This window comes from Protopterus annectens, chromosome 2.part0, assembly GCF_019279795.1.
Source record: "Protopterus annectens isolate FY-2018-M chromosome 2.part0, PAN1.0, whole genome shotgun sequence".
NCBI classification, from domain to species: Eukaryota; Metazoa; Chordata; order Ceratodontiformes; family Protopteridae; genus Protopterus; species Protopterus annectens.
This window is the reverse complement of record NC_056728.1, coordinates 328,379,588-328,392,560: the sequence shown is the minus strand read 5'-3', so window position 1 is coordinate 328,392,560 and position 12,973 is coordinate 328,379,588. Positions and strand designations below refer to the sequence as shown.

The 12,973-nt window shown below is 36.2% G+C and overlaps 1 protein-coding gene across 1 annotated transcript in view; it reads left to right on the top strand.

Annotated features, from left to right (window-relative positions):
• LOC122793087 (long-chain fatty acid transport protein 6-like) overlaps positions 1 to 12,973 on the top strand; it is a 1,586,067-nt gene that overhangs the window by 403,603 nt on the left and 1,169,491 nt on the right. Inside the window, exon 3 of the mRNA XM_044060808.1 lies at positions 981 to 1,139. Within this exon, the coding sequence (XP_043916743.1) occupies positions 981 to 1,139 (159 nt within the window). The remainder of the gene's footprint in view (positions 1 to 980; positions 1,140 to 12,973) is intronic.

Genomic DNA, 12,973 nt, shown 5'->3' with positions numbered 1-12,973 from the left:
GAAAATTGTACTGTATTTCTTCAGTTGTTTTTTTCTGGTAGCGTGAGAGTGCTAGTTGCTTGAGTTCTGGTTAACTGAGAGTTTACTGTATATAGTATTATTGGAAAGACCATCAATGCACTGACAATCATCAGTGTAAAGAATACTTCTTATCGAAAACATTACTATTTGTACAGTTGTAATAACTTTTATACACAAAATATTTACTTTTGTCTATCGTATCCTTTTTAAGTTTATTTTTCAGAAAAATGCTGGGGAATGCAAGATGTGTGTAGGCTGATAGAAGTAGGATGTTCCACACCATTTAGGTGCTAATGAGTTAATACCTTCAACTAACACTATGTACTTATTTTGTATCAAGTTGCTGTGTCTGGGAGATGACGTAAAAAGCCAGTTATGTTTTTGTTTTAAGTTAGTAGTGTACTAAATGTGATATGATTCTAATTAATAGTAGTCCTCCCCTTTTTTGTGTGCGCTTACAGGAGCGGCCCTAGATCAACTGGTGCCCTAGGCAAAAGGGCTCCATGGCACCCCCCACCACACTACCTGGTGCCCCCATCCGGGTCTACCTAAACTAAATAAATACTGGAAAAGCGCCCCTGGCGGCTGCCTAGTTGGCCTATGGCTGAGGCCAGCTATGTGTGCTTATTGGTTATTCATACTAAGAAAAACAGTCACAGTTGCATGGTTAATAAAAAGGTACATCTGAGGCTGTTATAGTTTGTTTAATCACACAAATAAGCTTTTTTAAAATTCTTATTTATGTTTTACTGTTCATCCAAATGTTAAAAAGAGGAGAATGAGTGATACAGATAGAACAGCATAACATAATAACATAACAGCTAAGTGGTTGCTTTGCATGCAGTCTAATGACCACCACTGTAGTCATCTGGGAGCATGTGTCTGCTTTTTATACTTTTCCATTAGACTTTCATCAGTGTTTTATCACAGCTAACAAATATCTGTTGTTTCTTTTTGAGGTCTACCGAAGGCTGCAGTTATAAGTGAGCTTCAGGCCATTAAGGGATGCATAGGACTTTGGGCTTTTGGTGCTACAAAGGACGATATTGTATATACCACACTTCCTCTGTACCACAGTGCAGCATCCCTTATTGGAGTTGGTGGCTGTATTGAACTGGGTAAGTTTATTCTAAGTCGCTATTTTATTGCTTTATTATTTGCAGAAGTTTTCTTTTTTAATCATCTAAAACAGTAGACAAGGAAAGGGTGGTACAAACAAATACAAAATGTGTCACAAACTGTATCATGTCATGGCAGTACTAAAATATTCATCAGTGCATTATGATGTCTGAAAGAAAGTTTTCCTTTAAAAGGCAGTCATGTTTTTGAATTAGCTTACAGTGTAATTAGTGTGCAGTACTGTATTTAGGGTGGGGGGATGGGGCAGCTGGCCTGGGTTCAAAGTGTGTAGCCGTATGATCGGACATCTAAGACCAATCCCGATCAGTTTTACTACATACTGCAGTCCAAAACACTAGTAGAATAAGTGCGTGTATAACCATGAAAACCAAAAAAAATCTCACTTATGGTCTATTTATTTCAGGCAGCAAACTTTTGGGTGCTCAAATAGACCAATCTTTATTACTAATTATAATGTTAATGTCAGAACAGTGTTTTTGTCCACACATGCAAAAACTTCATCAGAAATACATTCACCAGCTGTCATCCATTTTATATACATTTTATCATAACATCTTGACAATATGAGTGTAAAAACTGAAGTTCTATTAAAATAAATTGAACATTCTACAAAGATGTGTATATCTTTACTTAAAAATTAATAGTTTTGTCTTTCGGCTTTTCCCGGTTAGGGGTCGCCACAGCAGAACTCTGGTCCGCTAATGATCGGCAGTGGATTTTTATGGTGCTGAGTTGCCAGCCTGATGCCCAACCTTCAAAGAAGGCACACCCATTCACGCACGCATGCACCTGCCTGCATGTCTTTAAACGTCACTCGAGCATGGGGAGGACATGCAGACTCCACACAGATACATATATATATAAATACATCTATATAAAAAAAGACTTATTTTAAAACAACTGCAGTAATTATTGCATAGTTAATAAAGAATTAGTAAACTGGTTTGAGACTGTATAGTAAAGAAGAGGTATATCATAATGCATGTATTTTTAAACATATCCTTTATTATCTATAGCCTATGAGTCTTTTGTCATAAAATATTTAATAGATGAAGGAGAGTAGTAGAACTTATTATATATAAAAACTTAATGTGAAGAGAATGATAAACCACATTGTATGTGAAAATGTAATGATTATACCAGTATGCAGAGAGGAAAGCCGACACCGAAACACAGCAACAATATCATTAAATGGACTTAGACACTATGATAAAACAAGCCAATATTTCAATATATTGTGAGCGCTTTTGTGAAGTAGTTGCTTCATCAGATGTCTGTGTCTGATGAAGTGGCTAGTTCGCAAAAGCACTCACGATATATTAAAATATTGGCTTGTTTTATCACTGTGTCTAAGTCCTTTTAATGATATTGGTGCTGTGTTTCAGTGTCTGCTTTCCTCTCTGTATACAGTTATTATTTTTTAATCCTACACCATTTATTGGGATGGAGGGTGTTTTTCTGGTTGTAATCATTATACCAATTAAAATAGTAAAAGTAAAAATAGAAGTAAAAATACTTCCACTCATAATAAAATAGATATATAATTATAACATAGCTGCCTTTAATTATATATAAATATATATGCTTCTTTAAAATAATATTTGTCATTAGTGTTTCTACGTTTATTTTCCTCCTCATATTCATCTCTCCCCTTCCCCAAGATTGGGGGATATTTAGTGCTCCTCCCATTTTTGACCTCTTCTAAAATATCGGTCACTAATTTCATAGAGTATTCTCTTTACAGGAACATACTTTTCACATTCTCACATTCCTTAATAAAGTCATCATATGACAAAACCATGTAGGACACACTAATATTTTGTCCTTTATATATCTTTTTTGATGCATTGGGTGATCACTTGCATGATACAAATATGAATTTGAAAAAGTATCTTTTCTATATATTGTAGATTTGAAATCTTTTCCACCGTCCTACTTATGTATATTAACATCTAAATAGTTAACCATTTTATAATTAATAGAATATGTACACTTTAAAAATGTTATTTCTTGAAAATATTTTTGAACTCTCTGTTTATCTTCAGTGTCCACCTTAAAAAGATATATGTCATCTATAAAATGCATATATAAATTCTAGCACTTAGAATATTTTGACTTTATCAAATAAATATGTGCCCATACCCATAATATGATATTGGCATATATGGGAACACAAGCTGCCCCATAGCTACTCTTCTATACTGTTGAAAACACCCATCAAAATAAATAAAATTATTCTTTAATATAATATCCATAAAATCTAAGATTAATGTACTATTTACAAATTCTAAAAAAAAACATTTAATGAGAGTTTCTTCAAACCACCTCATCCCTTTATCAGGTGGTATAGTAGTAAAAAGATCATCAATATCAATTGTTACAAATATCAAATTATCATTATATAAAGATTTATTAATTTATTTCAAAAAAACCTGGAATATTTAAGTAAAGATTTTCATTTAGAAACCGTTTGTTATCTACAAATATAGATAAAAGGATGCCTGTTTTGATCCATTGACTTCTACAATAGTTCTTAATGGTGGATTTTGTATATCCTTATGTACTGTAGGGGTGCCAAAGACTGACAGCACTATAGCTTTATCAGTTTTAAGAAAATTATATAATTCAGCATCAATAACCCCTTGAAGTAATAGATCTTTTAAATGATAATCTATTTTAGAATAAACAATATTCATTTCATTTTAGATGCCAAAGAATATGTATCACTAATAAGTGAAATATCCATCATTTTTCCTGTATATTCTACTATATCCATGATTACAATTCCTTCACCTTTATCTGGCCTCATGATTTCTGATAGTTTTATTATCTATTAGATTTCCAAAGATTACTTTTTCTTCTCTTTATAAATTATTTTCTGGTTTGATTTGGAAAGAAGTGCCAAACCTCCCAAAATCAGGGAGAGTCCAACAAGTCTGAATTGGTTGTTCAAGAGAACTTGTGAACCCCTCCCATCCTGACCCCCCTTTATTTTCCATAAAGTCTGAACATCAGTTTATCTGTTTGGCAACAAATTGTTTCAGACAAATGGGTTCTGAAAATCATTCATCAATTTACAGATGGTACTGGGAGAAAAATTCCTCCTTTCCAGGGGGCTTTCCTAATCCTCCAGTTCATAATAATTAGTTTCCACAAGTTCTTCATCACATGCTGTCCCAAGGAGTGACAGGTTGGGAAGGGCTTTTATTCAAGGATGTTCCTAGTTCCAGAGAAAAAAATTCCTGAAGACCTGTTATGAATCTTTCTTTCTTAAACCTGTTTATGATAATGCCTAAATGCCTAAATTCAAAATGGTGTCACTTCACAACCTGTTACCTCTTCTTCCCCTTTCAAGTTTCCTGGCAACACTAGACTTAAAATATGCTTATCACATCTCTATTCATCTAGACTTTAGACTTTTCTTAAGGTCTTGAGTGTCTACATCACATTGACAAGTCTTTATCCTTTGGACTACCAGTGCACTAGGTAAGTTCACAAAGTGTTTTAAATGTCCAAATCACCCAAAATTAAAATAACTTTGTAAACAAATGGACCAGACTGTAATACAAACTAGGGTTTTTATTCTTATTGACCAGAATTAAGTGCTTTCGGCTAAGCACAGCATAGCCTTTGTCAGTCTGATGAAGGCTACGCTGTGCTTAGCCGAAAGTGCTTAATTCTGGTCAATGAGAATAAAAACCCTAGTTTGTATTACAGCCTGGTCCATTTGTTTACAAAGTTATGTTCACAAAGTGACTAGCTCCAGTTATAGCTCATTGAAGGCTGTAGGGTATTCATGTTTTTCCATATTTAGATGCCTTGCTAATCTTTGCAGAGTATTTTTCAAGGTCTGGAAACTTTTTATCTCTCAGGTGAGAGAGTCTGTCTTGAATTCTTCACGCAGCATTTTGTTCCTGGGATGTCAACTAGACACCTCATTTCAAAGAACTTTTCTTCAACAGGAAAAAAAATAGATCTTTATCTATATCTGTTTCTAAGGTTTTCCACTCATACTTTGATCACTGTAAGGGAATACCTCAGGATTTTGGGTCTCATGGGATTTATGATTCTTATGATACCCCTGGCAAGATTTTACATGAGAAAGATACAGTGGTATCTGAAATCTCTTTGATCCCAGCATCAACACCCTTCATCATTTCAAATATCAACACTGGGGGTTGTCAGAAGAGAAATCTTTTGGTGGCAGCAACAGATATCGTTAAATCCAGGTCTCTCCATTCTCCCTTCCTGCTCCTAAGCAGCCACCACAGACACTTTGGACTTTGTTCGGGGAAAAGTTTCAGGAAGAATAAAAGTGTTGTGGATGTAGGACACCAAGGACAGATGCAAGCACATAAATATCAAGGTGATGCTTGCCCTGATCAAGGCACTCAACTCTCTGCACCATCTTTTGTCCCCAGGATTTCTTCAAGTGATTACAGATTATATCATAGTCATATGATACATCAACAAGCAAGGAGAAACCACGCCATCCACCCCATCTTTACAGGTAGCCATATTAACCTTTGATATAACTTCACAGCACAGTCTCACTCTACAGGCATCCTACATTTTATCAGAGCAAAACTGTGTGTCAGACAAGCTGAGCAGGACGTGGGCAAGCCTTCACAAATGGAAACTAGTTCAGGGGGTCTGCCAAGTTTTGATTTGTCTGTGGGGAGTTCCTCAAGTAAACCTCTTTGCCTCCTCTCTGAACAATCAACTTTCAAGATTCTGTTCTAGGACTCTTGGAAGACAGTTGCTTTTTCTTTTCCTTGGACAGGAGTATTCCTGTGTACTTTTCCACCCTTTCCACTAATATCCAGGGTATTGTCCAAAGATTTAGAAGGAATCCCCAAGATTATTGTGGTTACTCCCTTCTAGCCTAGTCAGCCGTGATGATCTTTCTTTTTGGAAATGACCATGGGAAATACCACAAGCTTCCTCACAGACTGGATCTACTCTCACAATAAAAGAGGTGTTTGATGCACCTCAACATGCCTGGATGACCGGGTCATAATTCCTTTAAAGCACCTATTTACTGAGGCCATGCAGCAGGTACTAATGATGGCGAGAAAGATTGATACTAGAAAATCATATTAGCACATAGAAAAGGTTTTCTAGTTAGTGCCAACAACATAACCAGCACTCATTCAAAGATAGTTCTTCTCTAGTGCTACAATATTTGTTTGAATTACTCTCCTATGGCCTTTTTTATTCCGCTGTCATGGCTCATTTCAGCAAGTATGTCCATGCATCCTCCTCTTTCAGTGCAATGTCACGTCAAAATGTTCCTGAAAGGGGTTTTGCTTAAGAGACCTCCAAGAAAGCCAGTGGCTATTCCTTGGTATTTTAATTTTGTGTTAGTGAGACTAGCACGTGCTCCATTTGAAACAGATAATCTGGCTGACTTGAGGTTCTTAATCTGGGAGTTAGTTTTACTGATTTCTTTGATCTTTGCAAGAAGGGTAACTGAGTTGCAAGCTCTTATGGTGAGTTAGCCATATCTCATTTTCCATATGGACAGGGTTTCTTTGAGAAGAAACTTTTTTCTTTTATGCCTGAAGTGTTATCTGAGTTTACATTAAGTCAAATTATCCATCTCCCCGTTTTTTTTCCTGAACCTAAAACTTAAGGAGAAAGGATATTCCATACCTTGGATGTCCACAGACAACTCCGGTACTACCTTGACAGAACTAGATCTTTCCAATCTTCAGACCAGTTATTCATTTCTTGTGAATGTTAAGAAGAAGGAAAAACCTGTGAAAAAAAGAGAGTATTTATAAATGGCTGCATAAGGTTTTTACCTTTTGTTGTACTCACCATAACAAAACTACTCCAAGCAGGGTCAAGGCCCAGACTGCTAGGACCTTTGCTTCATCTGTAAGTTTTTAAAGGGTTGGATTCTAGAAGTATTCCAGAAGCTTCTTCTTGGTCCTCTGCACATACTTTTACAAAGCACTATAATATTGATTCTTTTCTAGGTCCAGATCCAGCTTTGCTAGGACCATTCTCCAGGGGCTCCTAGACTGTTCTCCTTCCACCACCCAAATGTAGTAAGTTGGGGTAATTTACCTATATAAGTAAGGCTTCTGTAGCACTGATCAATATGATGAATGTGGTACAGTTGTGTAAGTGAAACTTTCCGTAAGAGTAGATGTTGGAATGATCACTGCTGCAGTTGCTGCTCCTTCCCTCCATCCCCCTTATTTTTGGTGTGTTTTTATGCCAAGGTTTTGACAATTGTTTTTGTTTTTCCTAGCATTGTTCTTGCAGAGCTGAGTTTCCCTCTCTCTGCCGGCAGGAAAGGTCTGAAGGAAATCATGCCCAAACTTGTCTTTTACTCAGCAAAGCTCTAGCTGACTAAAAGTTTTGGCTGATGGGTAGTATTCTGAAGCTTTGCAATCTGTCTAGCTGTTATATCCTAGGCAGAATATAACCCATATAGCTAAGGCTGCTGCACAGTGATCATTTGAATATCTGCTGTTGTGGTAAGTTTTACTTACACAACTGTACTTTTCTGACTGTTTGCTGTTGCTAAAATTAGATGATGTACATTGTGCCGCATATTTTGACCAAAGTGGAAGAGATACCCCTTGCTCTTTGCACCTGGTATATTCCTCTGAATAAATTTTACAGCTGCTAGTCTGAAAGCACACATCACAAAACTCAGTTACTGAGAGCTGTGAGTGTGTAAGTAATTCATAAATAACCTGCCATTTTATATTTTAAGCATGTAATGATTATCTCCTCATCAGGTCGTATACCAGTGGAAACATACTGCAATAACTACTCTTAATGAACATGTATGTATAGTAGTATTTATCAAGACACGTCCCCTGGTCAGGAAAGTGCTGTCCATCTGCCTGACTAAGGTCATACAGATTATCAGTAGTTTTAACACTGCTACAGTTGAGCTACAACCGCTATGTACAGGAGTCTTCTGCTGAAACACACCCACTTTTAATGGGTAATCCTCAGCCTGAATACCTGCAATACCGGCAATCTCTGTATGAACACCTAGCATAGCATTCTTTCTGACCTTGTTCACAGTCTGAATCATTGCCCTGCATGATGACATATGCACACTGCAGCTTCATGGGATGTGGTGGCTATGACATCATCAATGATGACATGCACACTGCAGCTTCATGCAGTGTGGTGGCTATGATATCATCAATGATGACATGCACACTGCAGCTTTGTGAGATGTGGTGGCTATGATGCCAGCAGTGATGACATGCTCACTGCAGCTTCATGGGATTTGGTGGCTATGATGTCATCAATGAGTAGACATGGGATATTTCTACTAATGACAGCACACGGTCTTAGAATAGCTGAATGTGTGTAACTTTGTTTCTTAGTTGCATTTGGGAGATGATTTTACAATGTGCTCTTTAGCAGCAACTCATCTTCTACCCTAGGTTTATTTACTGTTCTTCTCATACAGTTATCAGTTAATGTCCTAATGCAGACCCCAGTACCTTTTCTTCGTACATTTCTTTTCAGATAAGTACACAGAGCTGTCCAGGATGAGTACTGGCTTACCTTTTTGAGATACCATTGTGTGGTATGTCCTCACCCATATAATTGCAAGGCAGTGGTCCCTGCTCTCTGTGTGCCTCTATGATTTCCTAATGGTCCTTGCCGCCATCACAACATCACTGTGTTTGTGTGCACTTTCGTTATTCTGATTGTGTGATATTGTATGAGTTTGAGCTTATATGCATTCATTGTTTATTTTACAACATTCAGTGCATTTGGTGTTGTAAATGTATTCTTTCTTTGTGTAGCATAGTAAGACCATGACAAAATGATGTGCAATTGCGTCTGCTTTACTGCAAAACTAATCATTTTACTGAGGCAGAGGCAAGTGCAATTTTAAAGTGAACTTATTTTATTGGTTTGTTTTATGGTGGGCAATGTAGTGAAGGCGGTTTCACACAGAAGTGTGTTTATGCTTTTGACAGGGCTATGTACTCTTTAGCCTTTCTTAATCGAGTCACCATTATTTTAAGAATGCATATAAAACAGCATTGCGGCAGATTCTATATGTATTACACAGTTCAAAAAGACTTCTGAATGATCCTTTATAAATAATCATCTTTCAGCACTACATTCCACAATCTTGGCAACCATTATATTCCTTGATACAGCTCTGGAGTTGCAATTAGTACATCCTTCATGTCATACTTGACATAAGGGCATCCTCTTTCACAGTCTTGAAAGTCATGCTAAAATTTACTACCAGGTTATCTCCTATTCTTATTCCTTTACATACTAATACCAAAATATATATGCAACAGTTGTGAATACTTCAAATTTCTATAAATCCTGGTTATCATGCATGCCCATATTCTGTTCTGATCATTTGTTTCTGTACTGGGATTCTATCCCCCTGTCTTGGTACTTACTGGAGCTTACTTTTAATCCTCTCTCATACAAATATAGTGTATACCATAAACTTTCTTCAAATACTTTTGTTGATGAATAAGCAATGTGTCCAACTTACTGCCTCGAGTCAGTAAAATGCATGAAAAAAATCTGACTTACTGCAAATCCCTTTCTGTTGTCTCAACGTTTAGTAAAGTCTTTTCATTCTTTACAACTTCCCCTTTTTATGTGAACTTCAAATTTCATTTCAATCCAGTAAAAACTAGCTCAGACTTCTCATGCGGCTGAGACTATCTGTTCCAATCATCATGGGTCCCTCAAGAACCCTGTCATGGAGACATCTCTAAGTATCTCTGTCATGCTTAATAATATCAGATTAATATTAGTCAGGCACATCTCATGTCTCCTCAAGCTGCCAGCCCATGTCCTGCTCCACTTCTGTCCGACAAATTGCTCAGTCTGCTTGCCAGAATAATAACCTTTAGGAATGCAAGGTCATTATGCTCTTACACTGACAAGTCCACATCTGCTTTAGCTTTCCATGTTTTTGATGTACCACTGTATGAAATTGTTATCTGCTATAATCCATTACATCTACATATCACACAAAGTCAAACCACTTAAATAGCCTGGTAGTATTCACTGGACATGGCAGAGAGAGCCTCCTTACCTTTAGTATCCTTGACAAGGTCCATATTCAACTTCATCATCCTCACGTTCCACAAAATGCATTCATCTCTACTTGGCAAATAATATTACATGAGCTGTAATACATTCTTTCTTCCACTGTATTATGAAAATGTTAATTCAAACCATGATATATTGAGCCTGATTAAAAAAAAATGCACATAATTTCATAAACCTCAATATCCAACTATAGAAATATTAACTTCTTACAGTTAAGGCACGTGTCTGTGCCGTTAAAGGTGCATAAAATATAGAAATATTAGTGTCTTATAATTAAAATATTTTCCAAGTTTATCCTACCATAAGGATGCATAAACATAAACAGCAAGAAGAAAATTATTATTATTATTATTATTATTATTATTATTATTATTATTATTTCTTCTTATTGCTGGCTTTGTTGTCCTCAATGGTAAGGAAAAAAAGAGGAGTGCAGGAATAACAAGAAAGCAATAATGAAACAGCTATAACTTGTCATGACTGATATCATCATTAATATTTTAGACCCCCCCCTAAACCTTTGATCTTAACATTTATAAATCAGTTTCTCTCATCACAAAATCATATCAATTTCATTCTCTTCTTATATGTCCGTAGTACATAATTATGACATGGACGTACAGATTTGTAATGGAAATTCACTCCTAACACAAATACATATAGCAAAACAGGTGTTTCAAATGTAGCTCATTCTTTTAATTTATGTTTCATCAAATAAAATCATTTCTTTACATAAATCAAATCCATTCAGTCCTTGCAAGTTATTATATTCATTTATCCACCCGTAATGTAGGAGAGGAAGGGTGATTGCTTATAACTTTTCATTTTAACATCTGACAGCATCACACCTTGAAGTTGTACCATTATTCTTTGCACATATAGCTTCACTTTCTAATGCTGTTAAATTAGAAAAACGACTCTTGGTCTTCTGAAATGCTTCATATATGTCCAGTTCACATACTCTAATGAAGCATTTGATAAGACCAAGAGTTATTTTTTCTAATTCTTTAGCGCAGTTGCAGAGGCTGGATAATATTCGTATTAGACCAGCTGATAAAGGGGGTGCTGCTGCTGTTCTAAACAGGACTGACTATTTAAGCTCTGCATGAAATGCTTTCAGACGTAGACACATATGCTTCAATAGATACTAAGGATATTGATAAAAGCTTGCACACTATTAAGGAAGTACTTTATGAGTTACTGATGTATGGTTTGCTGGATCTTGATCTTTGAGTTCTTGTTGCTGGAACATCCTTTGATACCAACATTTAATGGATTACCTAAGATACATAAAACTCTGTTGAAACCTCCTATGCGAACTATAGTATCTGGGCATGGTTGGGCAACTGAGCCCCTTTTTCAGTATGTAAAAAAACATGCTAAAACCATTATTAGAGGAGGCCCCCTTGGTTCTAAAAGATGCACAACACTGTCTGGTGACCTTATTTGAAAACGTACAGGGTCTTGACCTGACAGAAGTACTGTTAGTCACATTAGATGTCAAAACGTTATTCACGGTAATCTCGAATATAGAGAGCATTGATGCAATTAGACTTTATTTGGCATACCACAGCCAATATATTCACAATACTGTAACCGTGATTTGTACACTGTTGGACCTGATTTTGACTCATAATGTTTTCCTTTTTGATGGTTATTTTTTGCAGAAACAAGGGGTTGCCATGGGTACCCCTTGTGCCAACACCTATGCTAATTTGGTGTTGGCACAGTGGGAGGAAGAATACATACTGAATGATAACATCTTTAGTGACTTTCTAATGTACTATGGTAGGTTTGTGGATGACATAATTCTGTTATGGAAAGGGGGTGTAAGATTTATTGAATACATTGAAAGCACTACTAGCTACCTTACATTTGTTATGAATTGGTCACTAACCAGCATAGACTTTTTGGATGTCACATTGTATAAAAATGCTTTGGGTAGGCTTGATACCAAATGCTTTAGGAAGGCATGCTGAAATAATAGCATATTACATAAATCCAGTATGCACCCTTCTCATATTTTCCCAAACATTGCAAAAGAACAATCTTTGAGGCTTTAATGCCTCAATACTGATGACAAGGGTGTGACTGAATCCATCAATAATTTCTTACATGACATTTTGGATACGGGGTATCCAGTTAGGATTACTGCCAATGTTTGTAAAGAGGTACAAGCACAGAGGGATAATAAAGGAGCCCACTGTTTTTCTAGTAAATACAGGAACTATAATAGTAGACATTGTAATAATAATTTGAGTCATGGACGTTCTAAGATGCTTTTTACATATTCCAGTAAAGTTTTTGAATTCTGTGATTTTTTACAAAGAATTGGCCCATTTTAGCAGGTGATGAAGTTATAAGCAAAGTAGTTGGCTGCCAACCTAGTTTTCTTTTTAGGAATAATAAAAGTTTGAAGAGGATGTTATACTATGGCACTAGACCTGCGGTGACTGATTCTCCACATGGCTTTGGAACTTTTTCCTGTAGCAAATGCAAAGCCTGCACTTTTATAGTCAGAGTATTTATTCATCCTAAAACCAGGAGAGAATTTATTCCAAGATTTTTTGCCACAACAGTAATTGTCTTGTTTATTTAGCAACCTGCACGCAGTGTCTTAGTTTTTATATAGGTAAGACGATGTGCAGGTTTAAAGAAAGGATTTTGGAGCATGTTGGCAATATATGGAACAATGTCATTACTAATGCTTTAACACAGCTAAAACAGGACA